Source organism: Gekko japonicus, unplaced genomic scaffold (assembly GCF_001447785.1).
Source record: "Gekko japonicus isolate JY-2015 unplaced genomic scaffold, Gekko_japonicus_V1.1 scaffold32567, whole genome shotgun sequence".
Lineage (NCBI taxonomy): Eukaryota > Metazoa > Chordata > Lepidosauria > Squamata > Gekkonidae > Gekko > Gekko japonicus.
In genome coordinates, this window is record NW_015220066.1 from 1 (window position 1) to 1,135 (window position 1,135).

At 53.8% G+C, this 1,135-nt stretch overlaps 1 protein-coding gene across 1 annotated transcript; it reads left to right on the top strand.

Annotated features, from left to right (window-relative positions):
• Positions 1–73: 73 nt before the first annotated feature.
• Positions 74–1,045, top strand: LOC107125256 (olfactory receptor 4E1-like). Its single transcript, XM_015428702.1, has one exon. It carries the CDS (start codon positions 74–76, stop codon positions 1,043–1,045), a length of 972 nt encoding a protein of 323 aa, XP_015284188.1.
• The last annotated feature ends 90 nt before the right edge of the window (positions 1,046–1,135 follow it).

Here is a 1,135-nt window from a genome sequence, read left to right on the forward strand (position 1 = left end):
GAGGTATAGATTTTTCATCTTCCCCTTGCAGTCTTCAAGGCCATTATAAATATTCATTTGCTCTTCTTGTAGAATGGAGATGGAAGAAAAAGTGACTCCAAACTGGACTGCAGCAGCACAAAACCAGTCCTTGGTGACCGAATTCATCCTGGTGGGCCTCTCTAACGACCCCGAGATGCAGCTGGTTCTCTTTGTGGTCTTCCTGGTGCTCTACACACTGACGTTGGCCGGCAACTTCCTCATCGTGGTCACCATCGTGCATGACCAAGCCCTCCACACGCCCATGTACTTCTTCCTGAGCAATCTCTCTTTCATTGACATCTGTCACTCCACAGTGACCGTGCCCAAGATGCTGGCCGACTTTCTCTCCGCCGAGAAGACCATCTCCTTTGGAGGCTGCGTGGCCCAGATGTTCTTCCTTCACCTCTTTGCCTGCACCGAAATCTTCCTACTCACCGTCATGGCCTACGACCGCTATGTGGCCATTTGCAATCCTATGCATTACCTCACCGTCATGAGCCACAAGGTCTGCCTCCTGTTGGCCGGAACGATCTGGCTAGGGGGTACGGTCCATTCCCTCGCCTTAATCGGCATGACCATCAAGCTACCCTACTGTGGCCCCCAGGAGGTGGACAACTTCTTCTGCGACGTTCCTCCGGTCATCAAGCTGGCGTGCACCGACACTTACATCATCGAGGTCCTTATCATTTCCAACTCCGGGCTGATCTCCGTGGTCTGCTTTGTGGTGCTGGTGGTCTCATACGGTGTCATCTTGGTCTCCCTCCGCAACCGTTTTGCCGAAGGCCGGCGCAAGGCTCTTTCTACCTGCGCGGCACACCTCACCGTGGTGACTCTCTTCCTGGGGCACTGCATTTTCATTTACTCCCGCCCCTCCACCAGCTTCAAGGAAGACAAGGTGGTGTCGGTCTTCTTCACGGCTGTGACCCCGTTGCTCAACCCCATTATCTACACACTGCGGAACGAGGATATGAAGCGAGCGCTCAACAAAATGGTTGGTCGGAAGGTGGACTCGGAGAAGAAGTGACGGTCCTTCTGAACAATGAAAAACTGAGGCTGTGCAGTAACTGGACCACAATGGACCCCCAAGTAGGGTTACCAGCCTCCAGGTGGAGCC